Source organism: Babesia bovis (genome assembly GCF_000165395.2).
Source record: "Babesia bovis T2Bo chromosome 4 map unlocalized Chr4_2, whole genome shotgun sequence".
NCBI classification, from domain to species: domain Eukaryota; phylum Apicomplexa; class Aconoidasida; order Piroplasmida; family Babesiidae; genus Babesia; species Babesia bovis.
In genome coordinates, this window is record NW_026261572.1 from 662566 (window position 1) to 680631 (window position 18066).

At 41.6% G+C, this 18066-nt stretch overlaps 10 protein-coding genes across 10 annotated transcripts; 5 read left to right on the forward strand and 5 right to left on the reverse strand.

Moving 5' to 3' along the window:
- The first annotated feature begins 265 nt into the window (after positions 1 to 265).
- On the forward strand, positions 266 to 1002 carry BBOV_IV002910 (putative Ras-related protein Rab-5A). The gene is made up of 2 exons (XM_001609406.2): positions 266 to 554; positions 591 to 1002. Exons 1-2 carry the CDS (start codon positions 286 to 288, stop codon positions 988 to 990), a joined length of 669 nt encoding a protein of 222 aa, XP_001609456.1. The 5' UTR covers positions 266 to 285; the 3' UTR covers positions 991 to 1002.
- Positions 1003 to 1067: 65 nt separating this feature from the next.
- BBOV_IV002920 (putative diphthine synthase) lies at positions 1068 to 2329 on the reverse strand. Its single transcript, XM_001609407.2, has 6 exons — positions 2174 to 2329; positions 2012 to 2136; positions 1606 to 1835; positions 1504 to 1570; positions 1339 to 1466; positions 1068 to 1303 (listed from the first exon to the last, which is right to left on the reverse strand). The coding sequence occupies exons 1-6, from the start codon at positions 2312 to 2314 to the stop codon at positions 1188 to 1190; spliced, it is 807 nt and encodes a 268-aa protein (XP_001609457.1). The 5' UTR covers positions 2315 to 2329; the 3' UTR covers positions 1068 to 1187.
- A 124-nt stretch (positions 2330 to 2453) lies between these two features.
- On the forward strand, positions 2454 to 3467 carry BBOV_IV002930 (adenylate kinase family protein). The gene is made up of 3 exons (XM_001609408.2): positions 2454 to 2634; positions 2759 to 3337; positions 3421 to 3467. The coding sequence occupies exons 1-3, from the start codon at positions 2473 to 2475 to the stop codon at positions 3457 to 3459; spliced, it is 780 nt and encodes a 259-aa protein (XP_001609458.1). The 5' UTR covers positions 2454 to 2472; the 3' UTR covers positions 3460 to 3467.
- Positions 3468 to 3549: 82 nt separating this feature from the next.
- On the reverse strand, positions 3550 to 5211 carry BBOV_IV002940 (uncharacterized protein). The gene is made up of 2 exons (XM_001609409.2): positions 5013 to 5211; positions 3550 to 4782 (listed from the first exon to the last, which is right to left on the reverse strand). The coding sequence occupies exons 1-2, from the start codon at positions 5184 to 5186 to the stop codon at positions 3571 to 3573; spliced, it is 1386 nt and encodes a 461-aa protein (XP_001609459.1). The 5' UTR covers positions 5187 to 5211; the 3' UTR covers positions 3550 to 3570.
- A 250-nt stretch (positions 5212 to 5461) lies between these two features.
- Positions 5462 to 7451, forward strand: BBOV_IV002950 (uncharacterized protein). Its single transcript, XM_051767558.1, has 5 exons — positions 5462 to 5822; positions 5859 to 6749; positions 6786 to 7051; positions 7107 to 7164; positions 7201 to 7451. The coding sequence occupies exons 1-5, from the start codon at positions 5563 to 5565 to the stop codon at positions 7448 to 7450; spliced, it is 1725 nt and encodes a 574-aa protein (XP_051623066.1). The 5' UTR covers positions 5462 to 5562; the 3' UTR covers position 7451.
- BBOV_IV002960 (uncharacterized protein) lies at positions 7441 to 9768 on the reverse strand. Its single transcript, XM_001609411.2, has one exon. It carries the CDS (start codon positions 9626 to 9628, stop codon positions 7445 to 7447), a length of 2184 nt encoding a protein of 727 aa, XP_001609461.1. The 5' UTR covers positions 9629 to 9768; the 3' UTR covers positions 7441 to 7444.
- Positions 9769 to 10083: 315 nt separating this feature from the next.
- BBOV_IV002970 (TATA-box-binding protein domain protein) lies at positions 10084 to 11187 on the forward strand. The gene is made up of 4 exons (XM_001609412.2): positions 10084 to 10473; positions 10510 to 10707; positions 10741 to 10944; positions 10983 to 11187. The coding sequence occupies exons 1-4, from the start codon at positions 10197 to 10199 to the stop codon at positions 11135 to 11137; spliced, it is 834 nt and encodes a 277-aa protein (XP_001609462.1). The 5' UTR covers positions 10084 to 10196; the 3' UTR covers positions 11138 to 11187.
- A 368-nt stretch (positions 11188 to 11555) lies between these two features.
- Positions 11556 to 16789, forward strand: BBOV_IV002980 (eukaryotic initiation factor 4G middle domain containing protein). Its single transcript, XM_051767451.1, has one exon. It carries the CDS (start codon positions 12181 to 12183, stop codon positions 16747 to 16749), a length of 4569 nt encoding a protein of 1522 aa, XP_051623067.1. The 5' UTR covers positions 11556 to 12180; the 3' UTR covers positions 16750 to 16789.
- BBOV_IV002982 (uncharacterized protein) lies at positions 16788 to 17555 on the reverse strand. Its single transcript, XM_051767773.1, has 2 exons — positions 17093 to 17555; positions 16788 to 17057 (listed from the first exon to the last, which is right to left on the reverse strand). Exons 1-2 carry the CDS (start codon positions 17540 to 17542, stop codon positions 16827 to 16829), a joined length of 681 nt encoding a protein of 226 aa, XP_051623607.1. The 5' UTR covers positions 17543 to 17555; the 3' UTR covers positions 16788 to 16826.
- BBOV_IV002984 (uncharacterized protein) lies at positions 17534 to 18054 on the reverse strand. The gene is made up of 6 exons (XM_051767237.1): positions 17939 to 18054; positions 17821 to 17902; positions 17765 to 17784; positions 17696 to 17728; positions 17593 to 17662; positions 17534 to 17555 (listed from the first exon to the last, which is right to left on the reverse strand). The coding sequence occupies exons 1-6, from the start codon at positions 18002 to 18004 to the stop codon at positions 17539 to 17541; spliced, it is 288 nt and encodes a 95-aa protein (XP_051623615.1). The 5' UTR covers positions 18005 to 18054; the 3' UTR covers positions 17534 to 17538.
- Between the last annotated feature and the right edge of the window lie 12 nt (positions 18055 to 18066).

Consider the following 18066-nt stretch of genomic DNA (forward strand, 5'->3'; position numbering starts at 1 on the left):
AGAACTTAATTGCTTTGTAAACCATAAATGTGTGGATAGTTAAGATAATAAACAAGTTATATGATGCACATTCAGGCGATTACAAACAAGTATTTAGTTTATATTTTCGTTTTAATGCACCGCATTGATGTGTAAGAGATTGACCGTTATTGGAGCCTGCTGACTGTAACAGTAGGCGTTCCTTTGAACTCCAAAGATCGCATTTTAATGGCGCATAGATATATATGCCTTTTCCAGGAAGCCATCTGGATTTTCCATTCTATCAAGAAGTTTTGAAAAGTAGACATGAATAACTATTTTGAAAATTTTTTCCGGAACAAGGGAACTACACCAGATTTGGATGCTAGTACGGATGAAAGTACAGGACATTCATTTTACCAGTTCAAGCTTGTTATCCTGGGTGACACCTCTGTTGGTAAGAGCAGTTTGGTTGGGCGATTTGTGAAGAATACCTTTTTAGAGTTCCAGGAATCAACTATTGGTGCTGCATTTATGACGCAAAGCGTTAGTCTAGATGATTGCACGGTGAAGTTTGAGATATGGGACACAGCTGGGTATGTTTATATTTTACGTTTATAAATTCGATGCAGTCAAGAGCGTTATCGGACATTGGCTCCTATGTACTACCGTGGTTCTTCTGCTGCAGTAATCGTGTATGACATAACTATGCGGGAATCTTTCCAGCAGGCTAAAGGATGGATTCAGGAGTTACAGGCACATGTTGGCCCTAATGTTGTATTAGCCCTAGCTGGCAACAAGGTTGATCTTGACTCCTCTCGTGAAGTATCACGTGAGGTGGCTGAAGAGTTTGCCGGGGCCAATAACTGTATTTTCATGGAAACTTCAGCAAAAAACGGTGACATGGTACAGGAATTATTCACGGAGATAGCAAAGGCCATACCTAAAGGCAGGCGTATAAAAGAGTTACACGAAGGCTTCAAGATTGACAATCAATCACATTTACCAAAGATTAACTGCTGCTCTAAGTGAATACTACATTTTATTATCATTCTGTTGTTGCAGACAACGGGATACACATCGCTGCATATTACATCCTGGGTATATCACCACTGTAGCGTATCCATCATTTCCTTGTTTGCAGCTCATGTTTGTTGTTTAAAGATAAATTAATACCACCTCGTTGAAAAAGGTGGCATCGCGACGGTTATCTAATGGCCCAAAAGGGATTATATCCTATAATGCTTAAAATATTCCTCTTCAATATCATGCAACTGTGGCGCGCATATGACCATGGAATGTAGTGGTTCACCGAAATCTATGTCCTTAAGTTCTTTCAGGGTGCCTGTATAAGTGTGGGATAATCTCGCCTTGTCATACCTGCTGCTATTTTCGCTGTTTTAGACCCTAGTCTTGCCACTCCTATTGCGCGTGTATTAGAAGGTAGCCGATGCTTCGTATGATCGATTCGAAAGATCTGGTCGATAGCAATATTCACCGACATATATCTGATGATGCATTTTTAATGGTCGCACGTCTTCTTACCTAGGGGGTTCGAATATCATGCGGTTATTCATAAGGTTTTCTATAGATCTCTCTCTCACTTTAATATCTGGGAAGCGTATAGGGCCAAATTTCCAACATTACCTAAGAGACATAGGGTGTGAAGATTTGCCTCCATATTCTTCACTATTTTATCGTAGAAGCTATCTGGTGACCAGTTGGTTTCAAAAAATGGTATGGACACGATTTCACCGAAACGGTATAACTGCATTCCTGTTCTTCCGATTGCATTGATAATGCTTGCATTATGTATTACTTCGACATCTACTCCTGCATTTTCTGCACGGAGGCACAAATCACAGTGTGTTGTTGCACTGAAGAGCAAGTGAATTATTGTATTATTCATCGCATTTGCCAATTGTTATTCTCTAAATGCAACGGAACATTGCCACGTCAAATGTAAATAGGTTACCAAAAATGACTAAAATTTTTTACAAATGCACAGTTAGAGTGAGATTCTATATAATCGCAAACTTATATGAAGCCATACCTAAGTGGATCCCCCGCAACTAGAAGAACGACATTCTTCGCACGTGCTTCTTCCAGTATCTTGTCCGCAGATTCTTCTACACTTATACGGTCAGCCTGTTCAATAGATTTTCCTATGAAAGATTCCTGTTGTTATTATCTTTATGTATTCACTAGAACGTACCAGATCATGTAAATTGCTGTCTATAAGTGCAGATGTGTAGATCTCTAGCAGGACGGCATCTGCATTTTGAATTGCTTTTAATCCTCTAAGTGTAATATCTTCGACCGCTCCTAGTCCTAAACCAACTAGAGTAAGAGTCATTATTCAAGAATACATCTCAATTTTACATTTCTCCTACGACGCGTAAATGTGTATTGTGATGTTTCTGCCACACGACGTTGCCCCTATCGTATCACAAGTGTCACTGTTAAATTTATTTCTCTTATCATCTTGATAAAGGTTTTAACAGCGTAGTCTACATGATTTTCCTTCGTGTGCTTTCGTTATTATTCTTTGCCACGATGAGCGGGCTTCATGGTTATGAAACCCAGACCCTTGTCGAGGAGTTACGCCGTCGTTATGATTGTCTGAGTAAACCACAGGGCAATTTCATATTTATGGGTGCCCCTGGGTCCGGGAAGGTCGGTATTTCTACGTGTATTGTGTTTTTTCTATGCTCTAGCGTATGGTCATCGTTATGTGGGTCATGTTGCCAAATGCTCTTTTTATATAAATATGCCCAACGTTCGATTAATCTTGTTATAGGGTACTCAATCGCTATTGTTGCGTGACTCTCACTGCTACTGTCACTTGTCAACCGGTGACATTTTGCGTTCTGCCATTAGGAGCGGGGACCCTATTGGTATGGAGGCTAAGACCTATATGGACCAGGGCAAGCTGGTTCCCGACGATGTTGTCGTTAAGCTAATTGAGGGTAACATAAACTCTCCTCGTTGCAGTCGTGGTTTTATTCTTGATGGTTTCCCACGTACTGAGACTCAGGCTGATCGTCTGAAGACGTTGTTATCTAACTTGGGAAAGAGATTGAATGCTGTCTTCTTGTTTGAATGCCCTGATGATGAAATTCAGAGACGCATTACTGGCAGGCTGGTCCATGAGCCATCTGGTCGTGTATATCACATGACAAGCAAGCCACCAAAGGTCCCCATGCGTGATGACATTACCAACGAGCCTCTTACTCAGCGTAAGGACGACACTTTGGAGGTTATACGCACTCGTCTTGATGCCTACCACAAGCAGACGGCTCCTCTTATTAAGTACTACGAGAATATGCATCTATTGCACCGCATTGATGCTAACAGGCCTGAGATGAAGGTTAATGAGGTACGTTTAGCTTTTTGCGCAACACAATTCCTATGATTACTACTGTATAACATGTGGTATATGGGCGATTAATATACATACAGGAAATTAACAAGATTGTCGAACGTGTCTGCACCAATTAACTTGGCGATATGATTAACACTACTATTTTTCGTTTATGAGCAACATATTTGCTGATTACCTACACATTAACACTTGTTAATATTTTGGGGTCCATCTTCGTATAATAATTCTTATTTTGTATCTACCCAGTTGTGTAGCAATTTTGCTCGTTTCTCTTCTATGGATTCCGTATCTACATCGTAAGCAAGTTTAGTGGTACCTAATGATGGCGGTGGTATGAATAATGGCGGAACTCCTGTTGCTTTGTAGCACTGTGTTTGCATAGCTGGTCTCTTAACAATTCGCGATTCCTCTGGTCGATGTGTCACATCCGCTTTGACATCACTTTCTCTATTAACGCTCGCATGAGATGTTTTTGGAATTGCGTCACTAAAGCCTCTAATCTCAGGCTTCTTATTACTCGTTGGTTGTGGATTGTCAAAGCTAGCTCTCTTTTGCTTTTCTAGCGGGGCGCTAAAACCACTATTTTTGGCTGTGGTACTTGCATCGCTGAATCCAGTTGTACTCCCTACAGGTTTAGCGTCGCTAAAACCAGTGGTCTTTGGAAATGTATTAGCGTCACTGAATCCACCCTGTTTCTGGAACCCTGTTGGTCCACTGAATCCTGTGCGAGTTGTAGGATTTACTGTAGCTGCCACTGGTCCATTGCTAAATCCCTTAGGTGCTGATGTGAATCCTTGCCTTCCAGTTAAATTGCCATCACTCGATATCCCTGTTGGACGGGGTACTGCTTGAACGTGGTTGAAGGTGTGCCCATGAGGAGCTTCTATTGGTGTTCCGCTGGGACCTAATATCAGAGGTCCAGAACCACTGAAACCCAATCCAACGTTTTTTGCAGGTTCTACCTGTGGCTGGACTACGTTTTCTGGTGCAGCTGTGAACATCCTTCCTCGCATGTTTGTTCCAGGTAGGCCAGCAGGTGGATTGCCATAAGTTGGTAAATTGCTATTCGGGTACATGCCCGGTTGAGGTTGCCCTGTTAGGATATCCGGAGGATATGTTGGTACCTGACCAAGGTGTATTTGGGGAATATTCCGCCTTATTATAGGTTGTTTTTCTTGTGGAGCGGTAAAGCCTGGGAAGTATATATTTCCAATTGACAGTTGTGCTAAGAACTGTTCTGGTGTGGGTGCCATTGCGACAATAGACCAGCTAATGCGTTGTTGCTTGCGCGTGTCTATATCTCCCATTTTCTTTTGGTGTTTCAAGTGATGCTCTTCAATAGCTTCGATTGGCACACCTTGCATTCCCTGGACCACTGAGTTGATATTATCTCGGCCTTCAAGGGCGCAAGGCACTTTCCTCTGTATTAGCTTGTGCACCTGAAGATACATAAGCTTAAGAGTCGGGGTACAAGAAACATGACAGTACGGTATCTACATCACGAACAACAGGCGTTTAACCGAAGCATCAAATACATTTCTACCATTTATGTAATGCAACGCTTTCATGTAGAGACAAGTATAACCTGAATCTATGGTATTGAAACAACAACCATGGATGACAACGTAAAAAAGTTTAACATATATGTAGCCAGATAGACTCTTCTTACCTGTTGCATATGGACTGCTAATCCGTTTGCTGTTTCCAACTTGCGATTACATTCTCCGCATTTGAAATGTTTTGCCTTTTGGTGCATAATCAAGACCTTTTCTTCATCGAACTCGCGGTTACAGAAGTAACAAAAAGGCTTGAGTTGCAAGCGCTTTGTACTTTTCCTTCCCATTTCCTTCAATTTAAAATACAAAAATTTGCGATTTTATAAATATATATTGTCTTGTGCAAGTTTGAGAGCATTGCGCGTCCACCCCAATCCATTAAGTTGTGTAGAGTGATTCTAGTAATACTGTCTTCCTTCCTATCATTTTAGTGACATATCATTCATTGCCATTGATATTAGTTTTTGCAAATATGTAGAAATATGCAACACGGCTATATTATTGCCTGTGTAGTGTGTTTGACTCATTGTCACAGTTCGGGATAGAGTATTACAAAATGGCACCGGTTTTCATTAAAAATGATAATGTAGTGTCCCATATGTAGCATTTGGTTTACTCCAGGTTTGCCTATAATGATTATGATCATTTAAGTTTTGATCTACGATGTCTATTATTCTTCCATTTCGGATAAGACCTATGTCTTCTCCTTTTCATGTACTTCGGTTAATGAATCAAAGTGGTCTATATCGTAGCAATAGACAGTTATTAGTTTCTGATGCTATTTACGATACCAGAAAGTATGGATCTTTGGCAATACGTAGGACCAATACAACAATGGTCCAACCCACAAGTGATGCTAATGTAGCTTCTGGTACCATACAACGATACCCAGAGGATGGATTACCAACTAAATGGATCTATAGGTACGTGCGCGACGATATAACAACATGTCATAACAGGGATTTTGATATTTCTGTGGCAGCAATGTTACGCTGCATTGCCAAGCGTTCACATATCGCAGATAGACCAGTTCATCTATCAATACTTTCATATCCTTCCATAGCATTAATAACATTGCTATCTAATTGTTTACGTCACGATGGTGTAAAAGTGACCACACTTCCTGTTGATTATTACCTATTGAGGCATAGGTTGGATTCATGTCTACCTACTACTTTCAAGAAACATATCGTGGATAACTGGCGATCTATTTTGGTCGAGGCGCACAGTGACGCGTTAGTGACAACGGATGAGTATTATTCTATAGTCTCACCGTTGGGCCGTGAATTGGGTATACCTGTCTATTTGTTGACGGATCGTCCTGGTCTGTTATCAGAGGAAGAGTACATCTCAGCAAAGCGTGCTGGACATGGATACTTTGATTACATCAATTGTGCAAAGGGAACCCTACGTGATATAGAGTGGTTCTCTCTTCATTCATCTACGGATGGCCCCTCGAGATCTATGCTTCATGTATTATCGGAGATCGGTTCTTGTAACAGCAAGGTGGCAGTACATAACGTTCATTCGCTTAATGCCGAACTAAATCGTATTCGTGGTATTTTGGAACTGAGGAGCGATGACTGTATATTGAATTGTTTGCCTCCTCATGGATTAAGTTTTATGGTCCACAGCGTTGCAAATGCATTTGATATTGGTGCTGATGTTCACCTTCCACTTAAGTTCGTTCCATTTTCACAATATTTGCTTCTAAAACCACAATTCCCCTTGACTATTCATCGTAATATAAGCGATACAGTGAAGCTATCATTAGGTCAGTCAGCCTTTGAATACGTTCGGCAGCGTCGTTTGGCGCCTACGGTTCTCATGTGCGATGGAGAAATGTTTAGGTAGGTGAATGGCATATTTCTTCACATTCAAAACAGGCTACTTGTTCGATTCATCTGCTGTGAAGAGTTATCGACTACTGAGCGTAGTGCTTATAGCAAGTACTGGTCGAATTTATCCCGAGTGTACATTTTCGATGATGGTTGTGAACTCATTAACAAGCCTTTACACGATTTGGCAAAGTCATTTAGCTCAGCTCTCGGGATTAAACCTGACTTAATCCAGTTATATACCCAGGCTGAGGTGGGAGTCATAGCTACTGTTAACCTGAGTGACAGTAATTCTGTCCCAAAGGCACTTCCAGGTACGTTTATCTCTATGTTGCGATTAAATTATTGACGTTATTCAACAGTTTCCAGGTTGTAAATTAATTGACGGCGATACATCTTTAACCGTAGAGGCCTGCACGGATTCTGTATTCCAGGTAAGTGCTTGTTTTCAAGAACCATATACATTCCAGGGCTATTTAAATCGTATCAAAGCCACAGAATCCGTTTTCGACGGTAAGATTGTGCGTCTAGACTTTGCTAAGAAGCTTGGTGCAACCATATTGTTGAGACGACACACTGATTATGTCCGTTACTTCAAGCGTCGGCGTGAACGCATGTCACGTTACCCTCAAGGTTACATAAAGCAGGTTCCTGTACGAACACAATTTTGGGGTAACTTCACTGGGCGCCGACGTCATCCTTCGGTGTTATAGTGTGACCAACAACTGCTCTAATGCTTTTACGATAACTTGCCTTTTTTGCATTGAGGCTGTATCCACACACGTTTCGTGCATTGACTGAAGTATTACTTTACATTCATTATCTACTTCAATTACCAAGGGGTAGTTTGCATCCGTGGTTTGGATTTTGCTATTTGTAAATCCGGCATTAACCAGCTGTTTGACCAATTGCTGTGCTTTGAACGTTCCAAATGTGAATTTTGAATCTTCATTTTCCGGGACCCCCGGATTAATTTGCATATTATCGGAGCCGTTTACTTTGATATTCACGTTACTTGCTTTGAGTGTTGTAGTCACCGTTTGTACATTTTCTGAGGCCTTTTGTATATCACTCGCCTTTACTTTAGTGCACATTAGAGAGTGTTCCTTTTGGAGTGGTATTTTGACATGATTACCCACAAGTACTTTCAATGAGGGGTGTATTTTAGACTTTATATATTCCGATACAACTATGAACCGTTTATCACAAATCATGCCTATCATGGTTTCAAGGCCCATTCGGAAGTCGACTGGCATAGTGTTTATATTATGGTCAATTCCATATTTTGCAGCTGCACTCATTAGTGCTTCTCTGTATGTATCTGATGTCGTTACTATATGTGCTCCTGCATACATTCTCCCAAGGAGGTAAGGTTCCATAAATGCGTCATATTTGGTTATTATTAGTGATGGGTACCTGTATACATCCTTTATATCGTTTATATTGTTACAAACAAAGAGTTTATTTTCTTCTCTCATGGTCGTTATTATAGGGAACGGTGACATTGGTGTTTCATGGTGCATGGTAAGTTCCGCTCTTGTTTTCTGTACCCATTCCGCGCACTTGTCAGTGAAGTTCAAGGTATCAACCATTCCCGTTCCTATGACATATATGCATACTTGTTGTTTGACGTTGTTATGGACATGGTTGTGCAAGTGTTCTATTAAGTCAATTAGCGTTTCGGTATATGGGTCTATGACTATTACACTTCCTTCCAGGTTTTGTATTCCCTCTAGTGCATTGTCACATAATGCGTCCAATTGGTATCCTATCATAGTATTTTGGTGCATTTTCAATTCCTTTTTGATTTTAAGTTCAATTTTGGGAGTCACACCTGTCTTTGCTACTGCATTGTCTAGCAATATAACAACGTCTAGGATGTGTATAAATGACATATCCACTGGTGTACAGAATCTACCACTGTTTTCATATCCCGTTTCTCCTATAATGCCTATAGTCACATCACTATCTGGATGCGTTATTGTCCAATTCGATGAGCCTAATCCAAATCCGCTGCTGTATGCACAGAGCTTGATACTTGTTACGTGGGAGAACCTGTTATGCTTTGGTGTCTTTACTTCTGGATGGCGGTGTATATTTTCGGCGTTCATGTCTACTTCCAGGTTAACAATTTCATTATATGAAATCGCATGCAATCTTTTTGTATTTGGTAGATTTGGATCTGCCAGTATGGGAGTAGCGTTTTTCTTTCTTCCATATATGCTAGGTTTAAATGCATCGTCACTTCGTTTATTATATTTATCATTGGCTTGATGGTATTTACTCTGGCTACTTGAAGGATTTCCTCCTGTAGTCTCACTTTGTGATTGTTCAACATCATTATCACTTTCTATGGTTTCCAATGTATCATCTGAGCTTGCTGCATCTGAAGTAACATCTTTCCATGCCACATGTACGTTATCTTCATTCCCCAAGTCTTGGATGACATTGCATTGTTCTGTAGTTTGGGGATCAGTATGGATGCCATTTTGATGGGTTGCTGTTTTCCTTACGTTGACTTGATTTTTATTATCGAGTACTAGAATTGGGGGCTCATTATATCGTTTGGGTATTGCTAGCCTGGCGATTGTATATACCGGTCTTGTGCAAACTATATATGCTGTTTCTATATCAGATATTTTGCGCAAGGTTTCCAACCCATCTAATCCACGTGGCGTGGTTGCGATAATGATATGTATGCGTACACATAAGAGTTTATCGTATAATTCTTGGCTCCAATGATGCTCCCCTTCACAGAATGGGTTATCTTCTAGTTCTTTGTAGCACTTGTGTAGCAACTTCGTCGGCAGATTGCATAGTATATTAACTCCGCCTATTTCAATTAGTCTGCTGCTGCATTCCGTACAATCACATATTACATGTACTTCCATTTTCTGTGGGTTATACCGATTATATCATACGTTACGCTTGATTGTCATTATGCCTTCCATGTTTGCGGCGGTTACATAGATACTGATTCTATATACTAAAAAGCCATCTGTGTAAATAGTCTATACAATTTAGATATTATGCAGTTGTTTTTGTATTATATATTTATTTGTCTATAGTTGATTGATATGGGCTGCTTAATTGTGTAGGTAATGGACATGTAGTTCCTATACAGTTGACACTACTCATTTATTTACTTTTTATAAAAAAATTTATGTTTGTTATATTCTTTATAATTTTGGAGAGTTAGGGTCCTGTATTTGTTGACAATTGATGTATGATATGGATACACATTGTGTCTAGTTGAATTAGTTGCTTTCGGATTTGTGTCTTGCGTTGTTGAATGGTTCATCTATGTTGAAAATTGCTTTGGAATGTACCTTCACAGTTTGACTGTGATGTGTAATTGTTATTTTATCGTATAACTATACTACTTCTGGATTGTGTATATACTTTTGGTTATCACCGTCTATTTCCTCTTATTTCTATCGCATTTCTATAGTCTTCACTATGTATGAAGACGGGGATAAGGACTCTAATTTGGATTTTTTGAATTTCATTCCTCAGGGTGATACTGCTGAGGAGAATGATGATGTCGGCTCTGCTATTCCATCAGCTGGAGCTACACAGGTTTACTACGATAAAGTTGACACATCATACTCTGAAGCCATACAGACGTACGATGAGGGTGAGATAGCTTTGATGGATGCATCGCTTTGTGTTTCTCGTGGTCAAGGCGTTGACGACTATACACATTACTCTAAATACTTACGTCCGGGTATCCAGGGTACGTAGTTTGTATACATCTTGTTATATAATCCAGTTTCCTTTTGCGGCACTCCTGTTGTTCAGAACATTGTAGCTTCTGTACATCTTGGCAATGAGATAGATTTGCGTGAGATAGCGATATCTACTAGGAATGCTGAGTACAATCCTCGCAAGTTCAACGCTTTAATTTTGCGTATGCAAAATCCTCGTTGCACTGGATTAGTATTTCGCACTGGTCGTTTGATTGTTACTGGTATGTTGCGCTCTGTATCGATATAACTGTTAGGTTGCAAAACTGTGGAATCCGCTCGTTTGGGTGCTAAGCGTATTGCTAAGATGGTCCGTCGTGAACTGGGTGGTGGTATACAGTTCAATGATTTTAAGATTGAGAACATAATTGCTACGTTCAACTGCAACGTTCCTATTCGTTTAGAGCGACTATATGAGGAACACAAGCTGTTTTGCAACTATGAGCCGGAGATCTTTGCGGGTTGGTTTTTTCATTAAAATTCATGTAATTTTGCACAGGTTTAGTCTATCGCATTGCGATTCCGTGCAAAAGTGAGGCTGTGTTATTGGTTTTCGTTTCAGGGAACGTTATAGTAACCGGCTGCCGGTCTCCTGAAGACATATATCTGATATACCGTCGTATGGCACCCATTTTATGCGAATTTAAGCATTAGGTGTAAAACTGACCTATAAACACACATTTTTATCAATTTATTTAAATAAAAATCTTATGAAGCAAGGGGGCAACGTCGTGTCTTGTGACAGCTGCACTCTGTTGCAATATTAAACACACCTTTTCTTGTAAACCAGCTGTGCCCTCAACAATGTATCTTCTACAACGGGAGTGCCCTTTGGAGGCATTTAGAACTGCGGAAGGCTGCATTAAATAGTATTTGTGGTCATTGTTTAATGCAGTGTGTCCCCATGATTTGCGGGTAAACAACACAATTTACCCATTAATTACATCCCCTTGGGGATGATATACCTATGTCAGTATAAATTAATCTCAACCATTTTCAAATTTCTAAACGATTGGCGTAGTACTTTTTGGGGACTGTGGGGGTTTTGTCTAGTACCAACGTTGCAAATTTATGCTCTTATTCGATAGGTTGCCGAAGATTTTGATATCTTTGGTTAAACCTTGAATTGTGTGTCATTTATTTATTTTTTGGTTAGCTGGTTAGTGTGGTTATTGTCATCAGCATTTGCTGATGTTGTTTGTCACTCATTGGAAGCCAGCGATTTTTGTCAACTGCAGGCTTGCACTGTTGTTTTGTACAACATTGTATGTCCATATTTTACTTCTAATCATCAAGGTTCTTGGTGTGTTATTTTTTGAGTTGTCTGTGTCGTCCTGGCGGTTTATCATTCCAATGTTTGTACATTGTCTTGCTGGATACTGACGTTATTCTTCAATTTTGGATCTTCATCTTGTTTACATTAAAGTTCATCACGTTATTTAAGTGTAGGTTTACTTGGATTCTTTACATATCTCTATTGTGTGCGCGTTCTTCTATGTTCTTTTGAGATATTCTTTCGGATTCGTCATTTCCAGTTTTTCTTATGTCCATAGACTTGTCCTAAAAATACACGAGTCTATTATTTGTCGTCTCTATTGTTATATTGCTTGTGGACGTGTTTAGGTGTTTTGTGCAACTCACCTTCGGATTGAACCACATTTTTTTTACATTTATCATGCTTTACGTGTTTTATCACTATGGATCGTTTTTCTAAGCGTCCCCCTAAAAAGGGTGGTTTTACAAAATCTTCGTCATCTTCTTCATCATCATCTTCTGTAAAGGGTAGTTCTCCAGTGGCTCACTCTGGTTCTGATTCTCTCGTCGGCAGAAAAATGCACGCCGCAGTAGACTCCGCTGAAAATAAGCGTGGTAATCGTGGTCGTACATACGGGAAGTCAGGTTACAATGATTACCGTGACAAGTTGGGAGGTTCTAGCAACGGCAAGTTGAATAAATCCGTTTCGGAAGACTATTCTCCAAAGTCTTCACATCCCCCGATGTATAATAAGCATCCTAACAACACAGGTGGTCGTATTTCAATGGATTCTACGGGTCATTCTCGTCCTGAAGCCGTGACATCATCTGAGTCTGGAGGTAATATACCTGGATCACATCCCAAGTCATCTTCTGATGTGGTAGATTCAAAGGTATCACCTTCTCGTGAAATGGGCGTTAAGGAATCAGTAGTTCCACCTCGTGACGTGGCTGTTAAAGACTCAGTAGTTCCTCCTCGTTCTTATGGCATGGTTGCTAAGGGTATTGCCCCTGGAAAAGACTCTCAACCACAAAACGCTCGTCAAGAACCTGCTGTGGTAGTAGATAATCCTGGGAAAGTTCCTTATGATGGAGTGGCTGAACCTGTTCCTCATTATGAACCTCGTCCTGCTAGATCCGGTCATGCACATCGTTCTGGAAAATCTGGCAAAGGTTACAATCACCATGGATATAAGAATCATCCAGTTCCTGAGGATCGTTTGAATGTAGTTGACAGGCCTGTTCAGATGCCTCGTAGGTTTGAGATGGGTCCTGATGTTCAGGGTGCATATGATCCATCATTTTACAACCATGATCGTGTACCTCGTACTGATGTGAAATTTGAGCGTCATTCAGGTGTATCATCTGTTGTTGATGGTCGTTACATTGGATATAGTTACCCTAAGCACCGTCATTCTCCTCGTTATAACCATGTTATGGGTGACACATCACCATTTTCTATACCTTCTAGTGTTGAGGGTGTAAATGGTCATTTCGAGAATGATGTTCGTGAGGAAGATTATAATCGTGGTCCTATGAATATGGGTGTTGCCATGCCTCCATATTCGGGTAATATGGCTGGTCCTGGTATTCCAATGCAAGGTGTGATGCCAGGCATGCCACCTGTATCTATGGGCCCATATGTTGGTCCTCGTTGGGGTCCTTCTCCTCCCGCTCCCCCGGCTCCTCCGTTTGTTGTACCTCCAACTTCGGTTTCACCGGTTGCGGCTGGCGGCATGTTCATTCCTCCTACTTCATCGGTTTCTCGTCCTCCGACATTTCCCGCTCGCAAGAGTTCGGCATTTCAGATTCGCAATCCGGAGACTGGAGAAGTTTTGAATACGGATGCCAAGGCTCCCACTATAGCTCGTCCGAAGATGCCAATTCCTGGACCTCGCAATATTCCACTTCCTCCTATGGTTGACGGTTCGGTGCTCCCTCCTCCACCACCTCCTCCAGTTCAGAGGGGCCCACTTCCTCCTATGGAGGAATCAGGTTCGGTGGGTCCGATGCCGGTACCTCTTATGGTTCCACCTATGGGCATGCCTCATCCCGTCCCTCTCCCTCTTGGACAGGTTGGTCCTGGTATGGGAGTACCTCCAAATGTTCAGGGTGTTGGTGCTATGTATCCTCAATCCTACGCTCAGGGTGGAGGTGCTCCTGGCTTCGCTCCAATGGCTCCCATGATGTACACACAAAGTCCACCATCTTCTGTTACACCCGATCGTTGTGAAGATGAGGATGGTGTTACTGAGCAACTACCTTCTATGGTTTCTGCACCACCTCAGGATGACAGTGTGAAGGCTTCTGCAATTCCTGTTAATGCTCCAATTGTTCCTCCTGAGCCTGAGGGTCGCACAGGTCGTCACCGTGTTCAGAACAAGGCTGTTGAGGTTAATGACCAGACTGTTGATCTTTCTGTTCGTCATCCCATGTGTGACACTGTTGCTCGTTCTGCAGTTCGTGGTCGTATTTCTAGTCGTCGTGTGGATAATACCGATTTCGGCATTCCTCCTAAGGCTGGTACTCCGGAACCTACTCCTGAAGTTCCTGATGACGACAGCAGCAAGCCTTTGGACACCGTGGATGTTGAACAAGTAGTAGACGAAGCTGTTGAGCCCAGTGAGGAATTGACTACTCCCGAGACTGAAGAGACCAATGACATTGATCTTGAACCAGGTGAATCCCGTGACGTTGTGCGTGCCCCTTTCGATGGCTACCGCCTTGCTACTGAGACCCTTGTAATTCTTCCAGATGAATCGGATGATGAATCTGAGGATTCCCCGGACAAGAAGTCTCCTCGTTCTCCGAGGGTGTTACCAGATCCGGGTATTTTAAGTCCAATGGACCTTCAGGGCATTTGCTATAGTGAGACGTTTAAAAACAAACCCATTCCATCTGATTTCATTCCTATATACCATAGGGATGTTGTACTGGGATATGCCTTTGTTTCTTCTTTACATTTGAGGAAGACCTTTTTAGGTTTCAAGCTTGTACCGGCTACTTGTAATCTAGAAACCAGCAGCTCTCGTGAATCTCGTTCTAAATCCTATGGTCACGGTTCGTATTCTCAACAATCTTCCTTTTCTGGTAGTTCATCTAGTGGTCAGCGCAATAAGTTATTTGAGCGCTCCAAGTCTGACCAAAAGTGGCGTCGTGAGGCCAAGCCTGAGCAGCCTCGCGTTTCACCCTTTAAGCGCGGCGAAATCAGTCGTGAGGAGCAGTTTAAGCGCACTGTTCGTGGTTTGTTGAACAAGTTAACTGTTGAGAAGTTCCTGACTGTTGCTGAGAATTTGGCTGTTTTATATGAAAAGCTGACTCACGAGGAAGACGTTGATGCTATGGCTGACCTTATTATTGACAAGAGTGTTTCTGAGTTAGATTACAGTGACGTTTATGCTGATCTTGCTTACTTGATTAGCTGTCGTTTCAATGACAACTTTGACGTTGGCAGCAAGAACACTTTATTCTACCGTGTATTGCTGAACAAGTTGCAGGATTCTTTTGATGCTCTTAGCAATGTTACCATGACTGCTAGCCTACTTGCTTCTGATAATGGCGCCAGTGTCGACAAGCCTGACAAGGCGTTGGAAGGAGAGGTTGACACCGAGAAGGACACTGAAAAGGACGCTGAAAAGGACGCTGAAAAAGACACTGAAAAGGACACTGAGAAGGACGCCGAGAAGGACGCCGAGAAGGACGCCGAGAAGGATGCTGAAAAGGACACCGAGACTCCTTCCGTCAACATCCCTCGCAACCGTACTAAGAAGTGGGTACTGGGTAACATTCGTTTTATGGGCGAGTTATTCCTTCGTAAGGTTATATCTGTTGGGATCTTGAAGCGCATTGTTTGCACCTTGTTACAGATGGACTCCGATGGATCTCATATTCCTTGTGAGTATTTGGTGGAGAGTTTCTTGGAGTTGATTACTACTATTGGTTACACTCTTGAGCAGATGCCTCATGGTCCTGACATGTTGAATGACTATATGGGCCACTTGACCAACTTAAAGAAGAATGGCAACTACAGTTTGCGTATAGTTTATAAGATCCAGGACCTGATAGACCTTCGTGCTAAGAATTGGGTAAAGAAAGTATTTAAGGAGCGTGCTACTTCCGTTGCTGACATTCACCTTGAGGCCAAGCAAGAGGAGTTGAAGGGCGGTTCTATTCACTTGAACCAGGAGGGCAAATTCACTACTGCTGGTCGTCAGGCTCGTCGTCACTACAGCGACTATTTGATGAACCAGCGTCAGTTAGCTCTTTCTAAAATGGTTAATGGTGTGTATGTTGCACAGGACAAGTCTCCTGATGAGCCTGTTCCCGAGCCATCTACGGCTCCTGAAACCTCGGTTTCATGTGACCCCGTGTCTCCGGTTCTCGAGAGTTCTTCTAGTTCCGAGTTCCCTAAATCCGCTCTTAAATCAGACCCTAATAAGAAGCATCCCGGTGGTGTTCGTTTTGCTGATAAAGAGCCTAGATCCCCTGCTGACGATGTGATGGATGTATTTAAGCATGATCCTCCTCATGATCGTTTTACGGTTGAGTGGAACCAGTTGGAGATGTCTCATTCTGACTGTCTTGAGGCTCTTAGTAAGATGATTGATAAGTGTCTCAATGCGGTGAGTGTGTCAAAGGCTGAGATTCGTGGTGACTTGATTGCGTATACTATTGGCCGCTTATTACCTAGCTCTCGATGTAAGATCGAAGCGTTTAGTATCTTCGAGACTACTTGTTTAGTTCGTCTTCAGGATGAGGTTCTTGACAACCCTGGTGCAGTTTCGTTGTTTGCTCGGATATTGTATAAGGTTCTGGATTACTTTTATAAGCAGCCTGACATATCATTAGAGCGCATCAATTTACCTCCCGAGTTTGACTTAGCTCGTGACCTGGCTGTTCGTGTATTGGATAGCATGAAGGACAGTGAAGACAGTTTGCATTACGCTCGTGGTCTGTTAGTTTCAAGCTTTGCTTGTTTTGAGGACCATGACCTATCCTTTTTGGACGCTTAGTCTTGTTGTATACACTATTGAAAGTGTATTTATTTTTGACACCGATTAATATCTATTTTTTTAGTCTGGTATATTAACTACTGTTTATCAGCATTACGTGACGTTAGTGTTTCCAGGCCATAGTTTTTGTTGACAAGATTATATTCCCGTTCAATTCGTTTTTCCATGTTTAATATATGTTCCTGTGTTGGGTATCTCCTGGTAATGAGCACTGCTGCTAACCATGCTGCTCTTGCCATTTGTGCTACGTTGGTTGGATCTGGCTTGGCTCCATGTCCGTGCATTTCCACGCAGGACGCTGCTATGCGCTGTGTAAAGTGTGATTGCTACGTTTAGTACTTACTGCGTTGAACCTGATGAGTGCTGGGTGTATGCCTTGCAATTTCATTTCATCCAGTAGATCTTGGTACGGTCCATGTTGTCCTTTGAACATGATATATCCGTGTATCAGTAGTGTATATGTTATACCGTCCATATTTATATTACTAGCTCTGATCTGCTTTTCTAGATTATAAAATTGCGGTGCATCTTTTTTTTTCATGGTTAACCATAAACTCTTGTGCATTTTATTTTTAAGATTAACTTTAGCCTCTTCTAGTTTTTCAGGATCACTTGGGTGCGTATGAGATGTTTTCGGGTCATGCGATGCCTTATGTATTCCCAATTCTTTGCGTATTGGTTTAAGTGCGATGTTAATATTTCTATTATCGTCTGCGATAATGTTTTTGGGTAGTCTGACGGTAAGTCCCGATGGCTTGATTACTGCTGCTATAGGTCTACTATAGCGTATCATGGTGATATATACGCTGGATTGAATATTTCGTAAACAGGATCTATCCTTACCAGCTCTGTTGTTCATTTGTTTGTCTTTCAGTTCATTAAATTGGTTATCCAGCCAATCTCTTCGTCGGTTCTGTGTTTTATATACTATATTAACCATGCTTACAAATTGGGTCGCTAGTCTTGTTCGTCTTCCTTGCTGCAAACATATGTGGGAGCACAGTTACAAACACACTGCCTGCTGTCTTTGTAGTTCTGCATACAGATGGCTAAAACATTTTGTCTACCTACCTCCTATTTGATCCACTCTAGTATCTTGTTCCAATGCGAAGTTGATAAGTGTGTATGGCGGTCTATTTGACTCCAGTAGTGGCTGCACATGTTGATGTGTACGGTGCTGAAGGCATACCTCCAATCCTATAGCGCGTGCCTGCCCTAGTATGGCTGTTGCCCATAATATTTCTATCAGTAGCATTTTGTATATTTATACAGTGTGTATACCATTGGTGTAATTTTAAGTGCGATATTGTTGTTTGG